General features: G+C 47.4%; 1 protein-coding gene across 1 annotated transcript in view; it reads right to left on the reverse strand.

The window, feature by feature from the left end:
• Positions 1-636: 636 nt before the first annotated feature.
• The window catches only part of DENND11 (DENN domain containing 11), a 58,305-nt gene continuing 39,036 nt past the window's right edge, over positions 637-19,905 (reverse strand). The window contains exons 5-9 of the mRNA XM_053254539.1: positions 17,170-17,308; positions 15,252-15,383; positions 13,703-13,853; positions 11,130-11,198; positions 637-8,611 (exon numbers count right to left, since the gene is read on the reverse strand). Of these exons, the coding sequence (XP_053110514.1) occupies positions 8,416-8,611; positions 11,130-11,198; positions 13,703-13,853; positions 15,252-15,383; positions 17,170-17,308 (687 nt within the window). The 3' untranslated portion in view covers positions 637-8,415. The remainder of the gene's footprint in view (positions 8,612-11,129; positions 11,199-13,702; positions 13,854-15,251; positions 15,384-17,169; positions 17,309-19,905) is intronic.

The following is a 19,905-nucleotide window of genomic DNA, read 5'->3' on the forward strand; positions in this document are numbered from 1 at the left end:
GGCCCCCAGTATGGGGGATGGCGGGATTGATTTATTATATCCTGCTTTTCAATCTGGACAGGCTCACCATCTAAAGCAGGGCTGCTCAACTTCAGCCCTCTTGCAGAAGCTGGCCTATAACTCCGCAAATCCCTGGCTATTGACCACTGTGACTGGGGATTATGGGAGTTATAATCCATAACAGCAGGCCTGATCTAAAGGGTTATTGAAAGATGCAGTGTTTAGGTCAGGGCTGCACAACTTCCACCCTTGTTTTTGGACAATTCCCACAGTGGCCAAATGGGGATTATTGGAGTTGTAGTCCAACATCTTCAGGAGGACCAAAGTTGTACAGCTCTGGTTTAGGTGAAGGGATTCCTGGGAGCTTAGTTACATATGGACTCAGGGGCTGGCTGGTGATAGCAGATCACAGAAGCAGCCCCCTCGGTTGCTTTCCATGGTTCTGTCCTAAAAGAAAGTATTCTGACGGAGTTCTCAATGTGGCTGGGATGATGTTAGTTGTAGTCCAGTGACATCTGGGTACTCTAAGTTGAGAACCCTTGTATTATAATGAAACCATTGGTAAGAGCCTGTTCCAAGTTGGCACGTTACGTAGGCCCCATCAATCCCAGAGGAGGCAGCCGACACAAAGGGGAGGATGTGTTAAAAGTGAATTTTAATAGAGTAAAAAAAGACCATTGTAATATGTACACAGTCCCTCTTGGGCATCACATAAGCAGTGGCCTACAGAAACATAGCAACCTCCACCCCCACCCCCCACCCAAATAGAGAAATGAAAGAGAACCACAGGCACAGGTTACACAGTTCAAGGCAGATGCTTCGTCACAACTTGTGAGCAGATGCTGGCTGGCTTGCTAGTGGAAACAACGAGTCTTCATAAGGGACATTGCAACCTGTGCTACCCTTAGTCACATTGGAATCATTATTATACACTCACTTGGTCAGCCTTTGGAGGAATGCCAATCATTATGCAACAGACCTTTTATAATTTCATTTTCATTTTTCATTGGGAGAAGAGAGAAAGTGTTCGTTATCCCAGCCTCCAAGTATCCCCCAGTGCATTGCATGCAAGCAGCTTGTGCTGACACATGGCCAACCTTAACCTTGGCTAAGAGCCGGGTTTCAGTGCTGGGTTTGGAGCCATGGGGCTGCTGACATCCGTGTGGATCCCAGGGGTTCTCATGGTAGCCAAGCCCAATGAGCCTCCATATTTTCCCCAGCAGAGCTAGGAAAAAGGTTAAGCTCCTCTGGTCACTTTGCTTCGTTGATCCAATTTGGAAGCCCTACAGTTGCTTTTTTTTTTTTTTAAGGGTTTTGGAAAGCAAAGCAAAACCAAACCCAAATCTGTTCACAGATCTCCAGCAACTTTGGTCTTAAATCATTGCCAAGTGTGGTAGCAGGTACACAATTTCTCTAATGTAAACAGCTGTCTGGACGGTGTAGGGGGGAATGTGTGTGAGTCAGTCTGTGAAGCTATTCCCACGATCGGTAGAAAGCAGGCTAAGGGAGCCTAGCCCACTTTCTACCAGCTAGCCTGCCTAATTCACCCTCCCCTTAAATGTGGTTAACAGAGTGAGTACTCCGTCAACCTCATTTTATTGCTTGTGTGCTGCTGCCACAGCGTGTGGCGACACACGAGTAGACCCCTGACCAGGAGGCTGCAAGCAGCCTCCCAGGCTTGGGGTCCCCCCCCCCAGAATGCCCCACGGACTCACATCCTGGGACTTCCGGGGACCAGGCAGCCCCCGACCAGCTCCGTGATGGAGCCAGTAGTTGTGTGAGCGGCCGATTCGGCTGCCCAGGGCTCTGGGCATGATCGTCCGCGGGGAGACCAGGCCCGCAGACCTCATCGAGGCGCTTCACAGTAATTGTGTGAAGTGCCTCTGTCTCTCTCTCTCTCCCCCATCCATCCACTACATCACTGTAGTTTAATCATGATGGGAGTTGTAGTTCAGCAAAGGCTGGGGTGCCAAGGTATCCTAGCCCTGCCTTAATTGATAGCCCTCTCCCAAATGCAAGGTATCCCAAAGCAGCTTCGATATTACCTGTTAGCCAAAGCAATATTCTTCTTTATAGGAGTTAACTCACACACATTCAGCTGCCTCTAAATCAAATTCCATGCATGCTATGTACTCCTTGCTGTGAGAAGAGCGTACTACATCCACACACAGAGATCTGTATCCATCAGACCTTGATGGAGACTCCTCTGTGGGAAGACGGCTTAAGGGTTGGCTCTGACCCGAGTGCTATTTCGGGGGGGGGGGGGGGGGGAGTGATAGCGCAATGCAGTGCCAAGGTAACTCCTCTGACACACACAAGACAATTTTAAAATAAGCAAGTGGTTCGTTTTCTGCTGTGTCGTTGGAAGGTGGTGGGTGGGGAATACCCAGAGAACAAGTCGTGCTCACAGAGGAAGGGTGATGTGCACTGCACACTGCTCACTAGAACTGCTCTACTACATTCCTTTGTTTGAGCATTAACACAGCAAACTAACTGCACATCTTATTCCAACACAGCAGGGGGAGCACCACTGATTATCAATGCATCCCACTGAAAATGACCTGTACAACAGTGAGGGTTACAGCCTTCCCCAATGGAGTCAGCTCTTCCCCTGTGATGGGTACTCAGTCCACGACTATAGCACTGGTGTTACTTTTTAAAAAAAAAACACACACACACACACACACAGAGAGAGAGAGAGAGCGCTCCAGGGAAGTACTGGAATCTCCTTTTCAAGTGTTTTTTTGAGGCACTAGCCAAGAAGTAGACCGTGTTTACCACAGTGCAGGGAAACCTTTGGAATGTTAGCCTCCCCAGCCGTTACAAGGTCACCAGATCCTCTGAACATCAGCTGGCCCAACACAAAGGCTAAAGCTGTATCCTAAACTTTGCTGGAGGGGTGGCTGGTCACCAAATTCCAGCCTCCAGTGAGATTTCCTCTGATGCTGCAGTTGCAGTAGTCGTGTGCTCTCTTGGCTGTTTGAAGAGTTTTGTATCATAGAAAGCTGCCATATACTGAGTCAGACCATTAGTCCATCTAGCTCAGTAATGTCTGCACTGGCTGGCAGCGGCTCTCCACGGTCACAGGCAGGAGTCTCTCCCAGCCCTACCTGGAGCTACCAAGGAATGAATCTGGGGCCTTCTACATGCAAGCATGTAGATGCTCTTCCACTGGGCTATGTCCCCCTCCCCTAAGGGGAACACTGTGCAGTCTCCCATCCAAATATAAACCAAGGCAGACCCTGCTTAGCAAAGGCGACAAGTCAGGCTTGCTACCACAAGACCAGCTCTCCTCCCTGGGCCAGGAGAGCAACTGCTTTGGAGTGTCTGTGGATGCGAGCAGGAAAAGGGTACACATGCACTAGGCTAACTGCCTGCAACGGTGGGTCATTCATTTGAAGCCTCCTCCTGCCTTTCTGAATAGAATTCTCTTGTGTACGTGGAAGAAGCTGAGAATTAGTGGCTTGCTTAGTCAACCAGGGCAGGCAGTGCCAAGCAAGAGGCCGGAGGGAGCACACCCTCCCTCTACAAGCCACGGTAATGCAAACACTGTTACTCCTTCCTTGAGGCTTCGAGGAATTCCTATCGCGGCGAAAGACACTTGTACCAAGGGCAAGTTTGGCTTAGGATTCCCCCACTATCGCTCACACACACACATAAAAGGACATGCAGCCGGAGACTCGTGTTTAAAGCTGTTTTCCAGCCCCGAGGGCTGCAAAGTTTATGATACTCAAAAGGGGGGGGGGGAAGGGGACTGAACAGGATTCCTAGTGGCCAGTGAGTGTGACACTGGCATTATACATACCTCTTTGCTTTTTCCCCTTACTAGCAAAATAGGAATATGTTATACCGTAGTTACCCAAATAGATGACAACTCTGAATTCAAGACAACCCCCTTGAAAGACAGGGGAGATCTAGGTTATGCCTGTATTTACCCTACAGCAAGAGGAGACTGAATTTAAGATAACCTCTCAATTCCCAACACTAAAGAACTTGGGGGAAACCTAGTCTTGGATTCAAGTAGATATGGTACAGAAGAAGGGAATATGCCATTTCGCTTAGCGATGCACTTTGCTTGCGACCGCAGAAGCCCCTCTGCTGTGGCTAGGAAGATATTGCCACGTATGTAATGCAAGCACAGATGTAACTCGGGTATTTGCAACAAGAGAGGCAGCTTTGCATTATTATTTTTAGGAAAAGGAGCCCATTCTCTTCTGCTCAAAGCCCTTTCTACTTCCCTAATTCTTAATAGGCAAAAGAATGAATGATATGTTTTTTTAAAAAATGGGGGGTGTCACTGCAAAACGAAGAGGAAGCTGCAAAGGTCCTTGAGCAGGAAAGAAAACAGATCTTTCAAATAGGAAAGGTTCTTTCACACACCTATTTAATAGCAATATAAAGGGACTAACAAAGGAGCCTTGTAAGCGGCTTGTAGCCCTTTCCTGGCCTGGCTCCTGTGCCTGCCTTGTGCGGAAAATGAAGCTTTTCCTGTCACAGAGATACAGGCTGAGGATCCCTTTTCCGGACTGCTTGGGAAGAGAAGTGTTCTGGATTTTCACGGATTTTGGAATATTTGCATAATGAGATATCTCGGGCTTCCTCTTTTTGTTATCACTGTTACCCATAGGGGTATCAGCAGGCCTTTTTGACATTTTCGACATTACCCTTTACTGTACCTGTACCAAACAGAACAGGCACCAACAGAGCGCCAGAACAGATGCCAACAGAGCAGGCACCAAACTGAGAAGGGGGGGGGGTCCCCTTTCCCCTCTAGCGCCAAAGCGAGAACATCAAAAACATTAAAAAGCTTCACAATAAAAACAGAGCCGCAACTAGAGAATTACAGACAAAACCCCTGCCACGAACAGCCTTCTGAAATAAGTAAGTTTTGACTGCATGTTTAAAAGCAGCAAAATTGGGAATCTGCAAGCGAGTGAGCAGAGGCGTTTTTGTTTTTGGTTACGGCGTGGTGACCGGATTTTGGAGCATTCTGGATTTCAGATGTCCAGATAAGGGATACTCAACCTGTAAACCAATAGGAGAAGCTTCACTTGTTAGGAACATAGGAAGCTGCCACATACTGAGTCAGACCATTGGCCCATCTAGCTCAGTCTTGTCTACACAGACTGGCAGTGGCTTCTCCAAGGTTGCAGGCAGGAGTCTCTCTCAGCCCTATCTTGGAGATGCCAGGAAGGGAATGTGGAACCTTCTGCATGCAAGCCAGGCAGGTGCTCTTCCCTGAGCGGCCCCACCCCGAGGGGAGTATCTTCCAGTGCTCATACATGAAGTCTCCCATTCAAATGCAACCAGAGCAGACCCCGCTTAGAAAAGGGGACAAGTCACGCCCGCTACCACAAGACCAGCTCTCCTCCCCGTCTGTGCACTGGGTTGCTGTTAAAGAAGCAGACCAGTATATGTTGCTAAAGTCATTTACTCCTACCAATTGCTTCTTTCCCCCCAAAAGCTCCTTCCTAAATATGCAGTATGTCTTGTTGGAGACTTAACAACTATTAATCACACAGGCTTATGGACCACCCCAGAGACCCGAGTGTAATACAAGTACCTCTATTTACACAGCAGTCTATCACCCAGAAAAGTGCAGGCAGCAGAGCCCTCCTCTCTGTTCTCCCTTCACTGTATGATCTAATGAAGAGAGAGAGGCTGTCGGGGTCCCTGGTTCCAGAGTTACTTCGCTCTGGCCATGGGAGGGCACAGACTGTTTTCCACAGCAGCTCAGCAATCTATAGGCAAGCCAGGCAGTGGCACACACTTCAAAGCCCACCCGCCTTGTGCACAAACACACACCAGGACGAGCGAGATCCAAGGGAAGCAACTATTAACAGCAGGCCCCCAAGAGTTAACTCTGGGTTAAAGAAGCTTCAGTTCGAAGGTCAGAGTTCCAATTCTTCCCTTCGGTTATATAAAATAAGTTACTCAAGTCCTTAACACAGGAAGTAGCTTCCCTGCAGAATAGCTAGGGAGGAGGGAGGAGAGAGGAGATTAGACATGGAAGGGGTACGTCGTCTTCCATAGTGAAGAGATTGATGCCATCATATACTATGCCCACCCCCCAATAGATTATTTAGTTGCAACCATCCTACTTTTAATATACATTTTTTGCCTTAAATGCCAAGTACTCCCTACAACACCAATAAGAGCAGCAGAGTGAGAGTCTGGAAGACCACCAGCCATTCAACGCTCTGGAAGCAGGGCAGAAAAAAAGATCTCCTTGCAGCTCAACACACAACGTTCCGGGTGTAAAGTGCTCCTAGTCCAAAAAGATGGATCCTAGGTCCATTTCCTCCTCCACGTGCATCCAGCTCTCCCCTACCCTGCGCATTAGGCAAAAGGTGGCTCTCCCAAGGGCTAAGGCCGAACACGACCATCTTGAATGAAGCCAGACAACAGCCGGGTCTGGAGAAGCAGTGCCCAGTACTGGCTGGCAATGAGTGAGAGCCACGTGCTGAGTAGCAAGGGCTCCAGCCCCAGCTCAAGACTATCCACTCTGCCCACTGACCCAGTCCCCAGCAGAGGACTTATGAAAAACCTCCCTGTCGCAACAGAGATTATCAGGAGCCTTCTCCCCTTGTGATGCGCCGCTCCTGTCACAGTGACACCACCACCACCACCGGTGCTCTTCACACAGTTTAGTGGGGGTTTAGTGGGGCTGAGCGAAAGAGCCTTTTGACAATGTCTGAACCCGGGTAGAAGGAAGCCGCTGACGCAGGTGGTTGGTTGGATGGCCTCCGAACCACAGCTGATGCTTCTCAGACTGCCAAGTTACCTATCCCTAGCATATGATCAGAGGCACTTCATTCCAATCCAAGCTTCAATCCGGCCATGCAAGCCCAGCCTGGCCTACACGCATAAGCTGAAGAAAGAGCCTTAGGCACACGGGCTGGATCACGGGGCACTTGACAGTGGAGGCAAAGCAGTGAGGCTGCTACAGAAGCCATAGGGCCAAAGAACCTCAGCACAGGTGCAAGTTGAACATGAAACTCTCAACCTACGAGGCTCCATGGTCCCATTTCAAAGTCTGACCAGTTGTCTGCTCACAGACTGTGTAGGGAGCCAGTCCGGTTATGCCAAGCGAGCCCAGCATGTTCTGCAAACCAAGCCCAGTAGGGGGTGTGCAGTGGGGAGCACTTCTCTCTACTTCCTCTCTAAGTCATGACCAAACCTCTCTCTTGTAGGACAGAACAACAACTGCAGGGGAAGACCTCATCACACACACAGACACACCCAGCTGCTTTCTCCAGCAATTGCAATGTAATCCCACTATTACCTCTCCGGGGGAGATTTATGGGGAGAGATCCAGCTATGCCCAAACACTTTCCTGTGGAACAGAAGACACAGAGCCCCAGAAGCCACTGCCTGACCAGGAGAGCAGACACCAAGATGGTAGCTGGGACCATTCCCCTCCCACCGTAGCTAATTCAGTCAGGAGTACCGACAGAAGCTGGGAAAATTCAATTCCACGGTTGCAGATTTTGATGGCAGGTTCTACAAGCGCTGCCGGGAATGAGGGTCAAGGTCAGCTGCACTGGCTTTAGACAGGATCGCTTGGAATTGGTCCTTTGGCCTCAGTCATGGGGTTACTGAGGGTAGCCTTGGCTCAGCAGAGACAAGAAAGAGGCTCTCCCTCTAGGTGGGGTCTGCGACACAGTAACCTAGGATTAAGATTCTTCCTACTGTTCAGTCAAGAAAAGGAGAGGGATCTCCACGTTCAACTGCATTTGAAGCACTGAACATAGAAGGACAAGCTGCTCCAATAGTCCCTCCCCATGAAAAGAAAGATGCCCCAATGATGCCACGGCAGAACTACAACCTTGCAGCATAGTTCAACAGGAAACACCATCTAGGGAGAATGCCAGTGTTTCAAAATGCATAAATTAAGGGATAAGAGTGTCGTCGTAGGATGGAAATTCCCAACGGGGTTACCACCACCCAACTGGAAGGCCAAGACACAATGGCTCAAAGCAGCACAAAAATTTCACATTGGTCCCCAAGAGAGAAAAGTGCTTCCCCTCGCACCCACCTAAATTCCCAGCCAACAACAGGTGGGGTCTAGGCTCCCAGGCCAAGTCAAGCTGGTTTGCTGGGGGGTGGGATGGAGAAGAGAATGAAGCACACCACAGGTTTCACAGAACTCAAAGAAGAACAGTAAGCTTGGGTTGGTCTATCCTGGCAGAGAGCAATCACACCTTAGTTAAGATATATCTGAAATAAACGTTAATAGGAAAAAATATATAAATAACACTTTCTGCAGAGAGTTCTCTTAAATAAAAGGCAATCCTTCAAGGGATGAGTTGTGGGGAGTTCAGTGAGGCCACATCCCAAAGTCTTTCAAGAGGTTCCTGCCAACCCCTCGCACTCGTGCATTCTGCATCTCCCGCCCTTCTGGCGACCTCCACATTAAGTACAGCAAGGATTGTCAATTACGAGCATGACGTCAATGCCGTAGACTTCCAGTAAGTCCATGAGGAAGCTGCGGTCACCTTGGGGGTCTAAACCCATTCCCCGGGCATGGTCGGCTGTCAAGGTCTTGTCCTGGCTGGCTGAGACTTCCATCAGCGTCTGAAATATCCGGTTGTTCTGCTCCATGAAGAACCTGCAGAATGAATGTGGAATGGAGGTATGTGAAATTGCCTGAAGCTCAAAGGAGTTCCATTGTCCAAAGTCATGGATGGCCTGCTCTGTTTTGTTACCTGGCTTGGAGACACTCTTGAGTCTGTGATCTTCACTATTTTTTCAAGTGGGAGCCACTTGGGCAGAAAACCTTCAATGTGAGAGCAATTAATTCCCACTGTGTTTTTCCAGCACTCAGGGGCCCCTTTAAAAGAAACAGAGCCCTGTCAAGCCTCCATGCCATCTTGGAAGGCACAGAGCTTTGAGAAATGTAGTCCTTCCCAGCAATTTCCCCATACAGCTCTATGGAAAAAATGCCGGAAAGACGACACCTCCCAATACTCCACATGCAGCATCCAAGATGGCACTGGGGCTTGGGAGCTCTATAGGGAAAGAGCAGAGAAGGAATACACTTCCCAGTGTTCTATGCATGCCTTCCAAGATTGCAGTGGGGCTTGACAGGGCTCAGTTTCCCTAGAAGGAGCCCCATTGGTACTGGGCAAAGCACAGCATTGTCCAATGGGAACAGTCGCCACTACACGGTACCAGAGGGGCTGCGGAGAGTAGGGATGTGCAGAACATTCTGAGCTTGAAACAACTCGTTTCAAGTGTTCCGAACTCAGAACAGAACATCCCTAGAAACACCCCTTGGAATGCATTCCTTGTCAAAATAAGAGCTTCTCCATCTCTGATTTCTTTTTAAAAGACCGTTTTTAAAAGACACACCTGTTTTCTCAAGCTTTTAATTAAAATTAATTTTAAAACTGTTTAATTGTTTTTATCCTCTGAAATTATTCACTCTGTGGATTGTTTTTATTCTGTGAAAGTGTTTTAATTGTTTGTTTTCATTTTTATATTGTAATTTGGATTGTGTACACTGCCTAGAGATGTATATATCAGGCAGTATATAAATATGATAGACAGATAAGACAGACAGGATAACCAGGGGGTCCTGTTCCGAGCTCGGAACGGAACAAGCTCCTTCTGTTTGGAATGTTCTGGCTTCCTTTTTTTTTTTTTTTTTTTTGGTGAGGGGCAGAGCTGGGGGGGGGCAGCGAGAGGTAACTTTAACATTAAACTAATCCAAGTGCTTATAGTTACCTGTAAGTTAAATTAATCAAAGCTCTCTTACAGGTGCCTTTAACATCAAAGTCATCAAAGCTCTTCTTAGTTACCAGTGGTAACGTGCCCGGCCAGCACTGCAAGCTGCCACAGCCGCGGCGCTTCAGCCGGCATCCTATGCAGTGGCAGCGGCAGCGGCACATCCCCGGAGTTCACCTGTTCTCTGTGAGGCGGTGGTGGCTTGTACTGCCGGTACAACATGTTACCGCTGGTAACTAAGAAGAGCTCTGATGGCTTTCATGTTTAAAAGGTACCTGTAAGAGAGCTTTGATTAATTTAACGTAAAGGTAATTGTAAGCGCTTGGATTAATTCAATGTTTTTAAAAGGTACCTCTCGCCGCCCCCAGCACCACCCTCACACTATCTTAAGTTTTTGGTTTCGTTTGGTTTTTTTAAGCCAGAACACTTGGAACGTCCAGAACGGAACGGACTTGTTCCGGGGAAGCACCGGGTTGCCCCAGTGTTCCAGCCAGAATGTTCATGCCATTTTGCAGTCTGTTCCGAGCTCGGAATGGAACGCAGAACCCATTCCGTGCACACCCCTCGTGCAGAGTATTCCACTTTGGCCGTAGCTTCGCACAGGAATTACTCCAGGAGCCGCATTTAGGGCCAACGGGAGCCACCATGGGCTCTCAGGCCTTGCAGGGAAGAACACTGCACTAGGTCATTTTCAAGTGACTAGGGTCCAGTGTGCAGCCACTGAAAAGTTAACCACATGGCACCTGTACTATAAGAGCAAGTAGCCATCTGCAGCTTCTCACAAAGCACAAGGAAAGGTGAACCTCAAACAGACGCTGGAAGGAGAATTTATTAGTTCACATGCACTGTGCAATATGTTTCAACAAGATGACTTCCCATGGGTGACAACTGCAAATCTTCTCACTTAAAAAAGGTGCTTCCCCAAAGTTCTAATTCTCATGTTGGGCAACCAATCATTGCTTCATCAGGTTCCCAGCTCAACATTTACCGCTTTTTTGCTTCTCTGGTCAGTTTTTCCTTTTTGCACCCAGAGCCTCCCACTAAATCTGGCATTACCAGATTTCTGAGTGGCTACGGAGTGGGTTGTAATGCTAAACTTAACTACATGGTGAGAAGCTACAGCCATCCATCTCTCCAAGATATTACAGGTGCCATGCAGCTCATTATTATCTATTTTAGCTGGCAAAGGCACTCCCCTGTCAATTTTGAGAATCCTCAAAATTGGACTCCTCCGATGACATTGGACTACAACTCCCACCATCCCCGGCCACAAGAGGTTGAAGGCCATTGTGGCTGGGGATGATGGGAGCTGTAGTCCAGCAGTATCTCAGGACACAAGTTTGAGAACTCCTGTTCTAAGGAACACATCTCCGCCCCACCGACTGCCATAAAACACTCACAGGACGAAGAGGTCCTCTTCACAGGAGCTGCAGTCCCCATCCACTTCCTGGGAATACATCAGCATCTGCCTGAAGGGTAGAAAAGCAAACAACTACATATAAATAATCAATGATAAAAGACCTGCAATGGCCCTAGAGCAGTGGTCTCCAACGTGGGGGCCTCCAATTGTTGCTGAACTACAACCCCCTCATCCCCAGCCACAATAAACTATAGCTGGGGATGATGGGGGTTGTAGTTTGGCAACTCCCAGAGAGGAGAGCTGGTCTTGTGGTAGCAAGCATGACCCTTAGCTAAGCAGGGTCTGCCCTGGTTGCATATGAATGGGAGACTAGAAGTGTGAGCACTGTAAGATATTCCCCTCAGGGGATGAAACAGCTCTGGGAAGAGCATCTAGGTTCCAAGTTCCCTCCCCGGCATCTCCAAGATAGGGCTGAGAGAGATTCCTGCCTGCAACCTTGGAGAAGCCACTGCCAGTCTGTGTAGACAATACTGAGCTAGATGGACCAATGGTCTGACTCAGTATATGGCAGCTTCCTATGTCCTAACATCTGGAGACCCCCAGGTTGGGAGCCACTGCCCTAGAGCCTTCCAGAGACCATTCAGAATGGTGGTTTCAACTTAAGGCCTCAGCCACTTGGGACTTACCTGTCCAGGAGACCATCATGTCCCTCTATCCCAACACGATCTAAGATAACTAAGGGTGGCTTCCTGTCCATCCTATCCATGCACCATCCAGCACTCTGCAGCTACAGCACATAGGTGAGCATGTGGCGGCCACCTGTAATTATTAGGGGATTCTTGCCCACTAAGCACTTTTACAAGATGCCAAGAGGTTTGGATGGCACGATGTTTGATTCCCAGTGTATCATTTTATTTTTATATCTCGGAGAGCTTGCAACACAGAAAGCTGCCTTCTGTCGAGTCAGACCACCAGTCCATCTGGCTCAGTATTTTTGACTCTTGACTGGCAGAACCGCTCCAGTGTTTCAGAGGTGGGTCTTTCCCAGTACTTGGATATGCTGGTGATCAAGCCCTGGGAGATGCTCTACCACTGGAGCTTCAGCCCCATCCTCAAAACCCACACCCCAGAGCTGGTGTGGTATAGAGGCTAAGGGACTGAGCTGCAAGCTAGGATTTCCCTGGTTCTGATCTCCCCTCTGCAATGAACTCACTAAATGGCCTTAAGCAAGCTGCTTCCTCTCAGCCTCAGCCCCCCCGTCTGCAACATGGGGGTAATAATATTCACCATACAGGACTGTTGTAAGGATTACAAGATACTATCTGTGAAGCTCTTTGAGCCCTTGAAAGCACTATACAGATGCTAATAATCAGGCCTATGCAATCGAAGAAGTGTTGGATCTGACCCGACAGAAAAAAAGTCAGGAGAGCCAACATGGATCTCCCACAAAACTGACGGGTCATGCTGGATCAAAAATCCTGCATTTCCCAACAATCCTGTTGGACCAAGTAAAATGGCCCTTGCACCGCCTGTCTGCTGAGGGCACGCAGGTGGGCCATTTAATTTGGTCCATCGGGGATGTTGGAAGTCCAAGGGAGTTCCATCATGACAGGAAGAATTGTAGTCAGAGTTCTGACTGTTGGGGGTCCTTCCTGTCATGGCAGAACTCCTTGCAGTAATGCTTGACAGAAGGCATTTTGGGTCTGGCATGCCTATCTGGTCGACATGACTGCACAGCCCTAATTATTATCATTAGTATTACATTCCTGGTTTTTAAAGCAGTTCTGAGACTGCTAATGTGATAACCACTTTGGAGACAGAATGAAATGACTAGATGTTGGGAACAATTCAAGGACAAAACTACACATTCTCTTGGAACTCTCAGTAGAACTCTCTTTCTGTACAAGTTGCCACAGTGGGGGGCTCTCCATTTGGATCGGGGCCATAGCACCAAGCCGGGTGGGATGGGTGGAAGGGAAGAGGTCCAGCCATTTCATTGTGCCGATCTCCCCAACTTAAAATTGCCCCTTCCTCTCTATTAGCCACTGGGGGTGGGACACTTGTGGGTACAATTTTCCTGAAGGTTTCCCCCTTCACAGCTAAAAGTAGCTTGAGGGAGGAGGGGTGCAATTTGGACGGTGGTCACGACACAAGAGCAGAATGGTGGGACCTCCTCCTTCCCATCACGATCTGAAATTGGGGCCTACTGCAGCTGCTTCTACAAGAAGAAAGTCATTTTGGAAGTTCCAACCACAGAGCTGTAACGTAAAGCTTGGTCTAGAGCAGGGATTCTCAACGTTGGGTCCCCAGATGTTCTTGATCTTCAACTCCCATAATCCCCAGCCCCAGGAGCCTTTCGTTGGGGATTATGGGAGTTGAAGTCCAATAATATCTAAGGACCCAACGTTGAGAATCCATGGTCTAGAGCAGGGCTGTACAACTTCACTCTTCCCGCAGATCTTGGACTCCATCATCCCTCACTACAGGCCACTGTGGCTGGGGTTGACCAAAGCTGTGCAGGCCAGGCCTAGAGCAAGCTGAATCCCACACTCAAGCTATTCATCAGCAGAATGACCGAGGGACCAGTCTCCCAGGACTGGGCTGAGATGCTACCTCTGGTCATTAAGCCGCCGGTACTTTTCCTTATCAGCGCTGTTGATCTTCAGGAGTGGCTGCAGATGCTCGTGATGTGTTTTCACGTTCTGGTTATCCACATAGACGTCATAGAGGTCTTGCTTCTCCTCGAAGATTTTCTCTGTTGTGCCTGCAGAGAGAAAAGCAAGAGGAAGTGTGCAGAGAACCCCTTTCAACCTGGATGGCCCTGTCGCCTTTGCTTGCAAATAGAAATTCAAAAGAGTTTATGGTCTACATTTCATAGTGTTTAAATTCTGATGCATTCTGATGTATGCTGGTTCAGAATGCTGCTGTAAGGATGCTTGTGGGTACAAGTCGTTTCATGAGTATCATGCCCATCCTGTGGCAGCTTCATTGGTTACTGGTCCGCTTCTGAGCTAGATTCAAGGTGCCGGTCTCAACCTTTAAAGCCCTACATGGCTTGGGACCGGGGTACCTGTCAGACCGTGTTTGCCCATATGAATCTGCCAGGGCCCTGCACTAATCTCAGGCCCTGCTCGTGGCCCCACCACTAACAGAGATCTGGTTGGTGGGGACTAGAGACTGGGCCTTTTTGGTTGTGGCCCCTCAGCTTTGGAACGCCCTCCCTGAAGAGCTTCGCCATGCTCCCTCCCTCAGTGTTTTAAAAAAACAACTTAAAACACACCTTATTAAGGAGGCTTTTTAATGCTCCATTTTTGGTTATCTCTGGTAGGTTCTTTAGCTTTTTAGAATTTTCAGATTTTAGCTTTTAAAATAACTTTTAACTTGAACCTAATAATGGGTGTGGTTAACCTGTCTTTTAACTTGTTTGTTCAGTTTGGTTAATTTTATTACTTTTATTGTGTCTTGTATCTATTTTATTGTTGTGAGCTGCCCCGAGCAGTAGTGCACTGGAAGGGCAGGGTGAGTATGTATGTATGTATGTATATATAACTAACAAAACTAAACAAAAACAAAAACCAATTAAATGTATTGTCCTGAGGTTTTTAACATGTACACTGAATGTTCCCCCACAGGGGAAAAACTAAATGTCAAGAAAGAGAGTTCAGTCTAGCCTTATCCCAGAGATATTGTCTTTCCACACCCCACCCAGAAATTGCAGAGTCCAAGAATATGAATAGGATGCATATTTATATACTGCTTTTCAACCAAAGTTCCCAAAGCGGTTTACCTAGATATAAACAAATAAATAAAACAGGCTCACCAAAGGGCTCACAATCTAAAAAAGAAACATAAGACAGACACCAGCAACAGCCCCTGGAGGAATGCTGTGCTGGGGATGGATAGGGCCAGTTGCTCTCCCCGCTGCTAAAGAAAAAGAATCACCATTTTAAAAAGGTGTCTCTCTGCTCAGTTAGCAGGGGACAAGAAAATCTGCAAGGCTTCATTCTGCTGAGTGTATAAAGTGACCGACAATTCCTTAATGCTCCATTTAAAGTTTGCAGGACTGTATGCAGCAACAGCCACTGAGTTCTGCAAATGTTTAGAAAGGCAGTATTGCAGAAGTGCAAAGCAAGCAGGCACACACAGCACATCACATACTTACAGGCCACGTACGACACTTCAGTCTCCAGCATTTCAATGTCAGCCACATTGACATAGAAGAAAGGCTTGGATTCAGGGACAGTTCCACCAATGCCCGGCAAAGACACATTGGCAAGGCAGCAGCAGCAGTAAACTGCAGGCAAGGAAAAAAGGAGGGAGAGGACATTTCATCAGAGCAACAGGCACAGTGTGGTTTCCAGCTTAAGCCTCTTGCCTTTCAAAAATTCTACACAGGAGAACACCATTATTCACAGGGGTTCCATTCGGGGTGGGGGCAGCCAGCAAATCCGTGAATGATGGATCTGGGAATGCTCTGGGAATCCGGGGGTTAGGTTCCCGGACTGTCTCAAATTGTCAAAAATTGGCAGAGAACAAGTGTCCCCCACAAATAAACCCCCAAAGTGCCCAACCATGTTCCCAAGTATTCCATCATTCAAAAAATAGCTGGTTTTGACCTGTTTTTTCAAAAAATGAGCCATAAAATGGCTCCTGAAAACTTGAAATGGCTCCCAAAATGGCGGCTGGCAATGTACTCCATGTGAATTTCCAGCCACCCCCAACCCATGGATACACAGATTTAGCCCTTCCCCCATTTCCCACCACGTATACTGAGGTCGGGTGCTAATTACCCGACTGTGGATACACAAAACCACGATTGCTGGACCCGCAAATAATGAGGTCCTCCTGTACTCTGGGAACCAGAGAGAGCACAGCCTTGGGAGCTATGAAACTGCCTTGTGCTGAGAATTACTTGAGGAAAAATAAAATAAATCCTCTACAATTCCTTTAACGGGCAACACCCCTTGTTTCACAATTATTAATAAGCAGTACTTGAGGTATTACTCTCTAAACCAGGGATTCTCAAACACTGGCCAACGAGATGATGGGAATTCTACTCCAAAAAGCATTTGGGATCCAAGTCTGAGAATCCCTGCCCTAATCCCAAGCTGACATGTAACATGCAAGTGTGGAATACCATGGAATAAGTGTAGAACAATTCTCTTCTCATTGCAAGCAAAATTGGGGGAAGGTTTTGCCTAACTTTAAATAAAATTCACCCAGGTTTTTATTTAGATTTATAGAATGTATCATTGCTTTAACTTGTTTTAATGTTTTGACTTTGTTTTTAATCTGTGTTGTTTTATTGTAAAATCACCCAGAGACGTGACTTTTAGGTGGTATACAAATATTCTAGCTAGCTAGCTGGATAAATAATTAAATTAAATTCAGTAGGATCACAGAGGACAAGACAAAGCTGCTTCGGGGGTTGAATATGGCCCTCTGGCCACCAGGTGTAGGATGTGCACGGAACCGGTTTGGCTGGTTCGGTTCGAATCCGGACCAGATCTGAACCGACCCAGCCTGATTCCAGGGTTCAGTTGAACCAGGTCCGGCTCACAGTCCGGCTCGGGTATACTTGTAAAGGGGAATCCTTAAGGATTCCCCTTTACAAGTAAAGGGGGCATCCCTAAACTCCCTAAAAAAGGCACTGGGGGGCAGTAGTGAGAGAAAGCGGCCTCCATACCTTTAGCGGGGGCTGTGAGATAGGCAATACAGGCGGCAGTGAAGCATTGGAGGCGGCAGTGGGGGCTCCTCCAAGCCCCCAACAGGCCACCTTTGTGCATGCAGATTCCCCCTTACAAGTTCTTTAAAGCAGGGGCCGGTTGGGTTCAAACTCTGACTGATCAAACTGGGCCAGCCTGATGTCAAGCCCAGCTTGAAGCAAGCTGGGCTTGACATCCCTTACACATGTACCCTTACCAGGTGTCCATCTTTGCCTTTAAGCATGCTATGCATACATATCTTTAGATGGACCCACTAAGTGCTTGTAACTTTGAAAAGGAGAATGTTTCCTTCCCTCTGTCCACACTACTCATGACTTCATAACACCAACCACATCTCTCCCATCCCTTCCATACCTCTATAGCAGACGACGCCAATAGGAGGTGGCGAAAATATCAAAATGCGTTTGCGGAGCAGGGCAAACTTCCAGAGAGTGAGGATCTGCTCACCGAAGAACTTGATGAATTGAGACATGCAGCCCGCAGGGTGGGTGATCTGGAGACAGAGGAAAATGTGATGAAGAATTAGAGACAAAACAGAAATAAGATGATTTCGGGGAGGTGAGGGAGAAAGGGACTGGACAAGACCAAAAGCAGCATCCTTTAAACCTCGAAGAAGGGTGAGGCAAATACTAAGGAGCTGTAGAAGTCCATACTCTGTCTTACCCAGTCCTGTCCTACAAGTAGGTCTTGCAGTAGCAAGCATGAATCATCTCCTTTGCTAAGCAGAGTCTGCTCTGGTTTGCATTTAGGTGTGAACACTGTCTGCTGTAAGATGTTCCCCTTAGCAGATGAATCTGTAGATCAGTGGTAGAGAATCTTCTTCCCATGCACAAGGTCCCAGGTTCAATCCCTGGCATCTCCAGGTAGGGCTGGGAAAGACTCCTGCTTGAAAGCTGTAGTTGAGCAAATTCTGGAGGAACCCTGGTTGGGAACCATTGGTGTAGACAATACTGAGTTAGATGGACCAATGGTCTGACACAGTATAAGGCAGTTTCCTATGTTTCTAAGTAGGAACCCATGAGGTCTGACAGGCAGCAAGGCAAATGACCTACCCCGCTAGGGTAGGGGTCACCATGGAGAGCACCAAGTGAGCACTGTACACCAAAGATGATCTTAGACCAGGGTGGACAAACCTGGCCCTCCCACTTGTTGTTGGACAATTCCCATCATCCCCAGCCACAATAAATTGTGGCTGGGGATGATGGGAATTGTAGTTCGACAGCAGTACAAGTAGTAGACTGGAACCAACTCTCTTCCCTAAATGTGTTGACGACCAAGATCAAATGAGTTTTGTGGCTGAGCTGGGATTTGAACCAGGTCCCCCTGACCTAAAACCTTTTCTCCCTTCCCTCCACTGGGGTATACTACTGAGTTTTTACTTATTACATTGGTATGTTGCCTTCCTCCAAGCAATTCAGAGCAGTGTCCCTGCGTGGTCCCCCTTTCAGGTACTGACCAGACTTGGACCTGCTTAGCTTCTGAGATGGAACTGAAAAGGTTTAAAGGGGCAGCCCTCTGACCTAGAGTCCCGCACTCCTCCGTACTCCATCCCTGACTTGTTGCCACAGCTGGTGTGCAGGCTCCGGGGAGCATGAGATTCTTGGCATGAATGGTGCCAGGTTTTTTAAAAGAGTTTTAGCTCAGTGTTTCTGTTCTAGAGTCTACCACCTGGCAGACCCACCTGGCAGACCCAGGACTGGTCCTTCTAATCCAACTGCTCTCCCCTCATCGGGGCAAGGGGGATGGGATGGGGAACGGACTCAGTTACGGCTCACAGTGGGGGTCATAAGTATCTAGGGCAGGGGTCAGCAGCCTATGGTGTGCATGCCAAAAGTGGCAAGTGAAATAATTTTGAGTGGCACTCACACCAACTCCTAAGAGTATAAAATTTATACTGAATTTAGCAGATGACTGGTCTTCTTGCTTGATCATCCTTTCGCCCGGGTCCAGAAAGGGACACTGGGATTTCTCCATCCTAGGAGAATGATCTAGGAATGGACATTACCAGGGAGTTTCTCAGAAATCTTGATTGCCCATGAACAACTAAACCGTTAAACTGATAAATTAGAATGCAGAATTTACCGGTTTCTTTTAATTTAAGCTTATTAAGCGTTTAAAAAAACATTATTTATTTGATGCACATCAACAGTTTAATTATATATAAAGAGAGACCTTCTATGTTAAAATTTATTACTGACACGCGAAACCTTAAATTAGAGTGAATAAATGAAGACACAGCACACCGCTTCTGAAAGGCTGTCAACCCCTGGTCCAAGGAGGTCCATCTTCTCAAACACTCTGTACATTTTTCTGAGAAGGTGGCTGTCGAATAAAAAGATTTCAGTTGTGCTTGGATAGGCCTTGAACAATCTGATATGGGTCAGTGGGAAGCAAAAGAAGGGTTATTGCCATTTTATGCTGGAGCTCTATGTAGGTCAAGGGTTTCATTATTTCAAAACAAGTTTTTACTTGCTGGAATTGAAAAAGAAAAAGGAATTAAAACAAACACCTCCTTAGCTTTTCATTTCTGCATAGCACCAAAGTATTTTACACTATAAAGAGACTGAAATTTCTATGGACTATAACATATAACCTCTTTTATCTAATATATACACTCGAATATTTACTTACTTACATTTACTTTCCCATTAAAATGCATTTACCTGTGGATAAGAAATCTCCAGTTTGTTGAATGTGTATGCATATGAATGTAGTTCTGCCTCTAAAATTCTCCTTGATGAGAGTCCCCAAGTTTACCTGGAGGGGATTCTACAATGCCATAGAGTGCAACGCTTCAAGTCCCTACTATGCCAGAAACCCAGGATACTTCAGCCTGCCCTAGACTGATCCACACTGCAAACAGAAACTGGCCAAGGACAAGCATGGGTTGTGCAAGCCTCGAAAGTTATCTGAAAGTACCGCTACCGTTCCACCTTGGAAGCTAAGCAGGTCTGAGTCTGGTTAGTACCTGGATGGGAGACCACCTGGACACCTCAGGAACACTGCTCTGAATTTCTTGGAGGAAGAAAACATGCAAATATAATAAACCAAAATGTAGGAGTATATCCTGATGGGACAGGGGAAGAAAGA

The sequence above is a fragment of the Hemicordylus capensis genome, chromosome 5, assembly GCF_027244095.1.
Source record: "Hemicordylus capensis ecotype Gifberg chromosome 5, rHemCap1.1.pri, whole genome shotgun sequence".
In the NCBI taxonomy this organism is placed as follows: Eukaryota; Metazoa; Chordata; class Lepidosauria; order Squamata; family Cordylidae; genus Hemicordylus; species Hemicordylus capensis.